General features: G+C 40.6%; 1 protein-coding gene across 1 annotated transcript in view; it reads left to right on the top strand.

Moving 5' to 3' along the window:
• LOC102675220 (transcriptional regulator ovo-like) overlaps positions 1 to 863 on the top strand; it is a 65,776-nt gene extending 64,913 nt beyond the window's left edge. The window contains exon 7 of the mRNA XM_031508897.1: positions 1 to 863. Coding sequence (XP_031364757.1) covers positions 1 to 417 — 417 coding nt within the window. The 3' untranslated portion in view covers positions 418 to 863.
• Positions 864 to 1,458: the final 595 nt, after the last annotated feature.

Here is a 1,458-nt window from a genome sequence, read left to right as displayed (position 1 = left end):
GGTGGAAACACGAGTGGGCAGCAACAGGGTGGTTCGGGCGGCTCGCCGGGCAGCGTTCAACGGAAGGAACGTTCGTTGCATTATTGCAGCATCTGTAGCAAAGGTTTCAAGGACAAGTACAGCGTGAACGTTCACATCAGAACGCACACGGGCGAGAAACCGTTCGCCTGTTCCCTGTGCGGCAAGAGTTTCCGGCAGAAGGCACATTTGGCGAAACATTACCAGACCCACGTGACGCAGAAGCCCAGTGTTCAGCAACAGGCGAGCGGCAGTGGCGCCAGTAACAACGGAAATAGCGGGAATCCAAGCCCATCTGGCGAGACGAGCGGCACGACAACGAGCACCGTGACGAACAGGAGTCAATCACACCAGGTGTCGGTCGATCCCGCGGGGAACGCCTGTAATCCACCTAGTTAGTCGCGTTGGATGGGCCAAACAACCTACTTCCGGTTCCCAACGTCCAATTGGATTGCAGTTAATCCTTGCTACTCCATTTAATCTAATTCCCGGTGGCACGGTGCGGAAAGTGGATCGGCGATTTTGCACGATGGTGATGGTCAACGAAAGGATACACCGTGCGAGTCTTCCTTTTTTCTTTTTTTTTTTTTTTCCTCTCTTCTTTATCACTTTATATATCTATTTCTGTCCTCTGTTCTCGCTTGTCTCTTCGTAAGTTTTTTCTCTCCGTTTTTTTTTTTCTTCTTTTTCTTTTCATATTTTCCGTCCATCGATCAGAATCTTCGTTCGGTTCGAGAATTCGGGATGATTTACGACGACTGAAGAAGTTTCAGGATCCCGGCAAAGAGCTAACCATGACTAGCGTCGAGCATCGTGAGATCTATTAAAGTATCGATTAGTATTAATTTTTTCTTTTTTTTCTTTTTTTTTTTTTTTTGGAAATTATCTTAGGATCGTTCTCTCGTCGATCCGGATATTTATTTGAATTGCATGTTGTATGTCGGATAGCACAGAGACGGGTTATGAGCGTCTTAAAGAGCGTCTGGTAAAATTTATAAAGAAAAGAAATTAGAGTTTAAAAATTAAAAGTCAAAAGACGATTCTACTTCGAATTATAATGAAAGACCAATTGAGAGAATCGCAAGTTTATCTGTGATAAATTATCATCAGTAACATCTTCCATCATCAAAACATTTATACATAATTAGTTCTCAAGCTTTAGAATTATTCGTATATATCTTATATTCCCTTTATAGTTCGAATCGTGTTCTAAACGGTGCAAAAGTATTCGAGAAACTCCATACGTTTCTCGTAGAGAAAATAATTGATAATTAATAATAACATATTTATCATTCTTTCCTTTTATATAACACAATCACCAATTGTTGATCGTATAAAAATAATTATTGAAACATCGTTTAAATAAAAAGTAAGTAAAAAATTTGCACCAGGCATCTTTAAGGCGTTGTTGGTTTAAAAACTAACTCCATAATAGACAAC

This window comes from Apis dorsata, unplaced genomic scaffold, assembly GCF_000469605.1.
Source record: "Apis dorsata unplaced genomic scaffold, Apis dorsata 1.3 scaffold_112, whole genome shotgun sequence".
In the NCBI taxonomy this organism is placed as follows: domain Eukaryota; kingdom Metazoa; phylum Arthropoda; class Insecta; order Hymenoptera; family Apidae; genus Apis; species Apis dorsata.
Note: the sequence above shows the minus strand (reverse complement) of the source record. Positions and strands in the feature narration are given on the sequence as shown.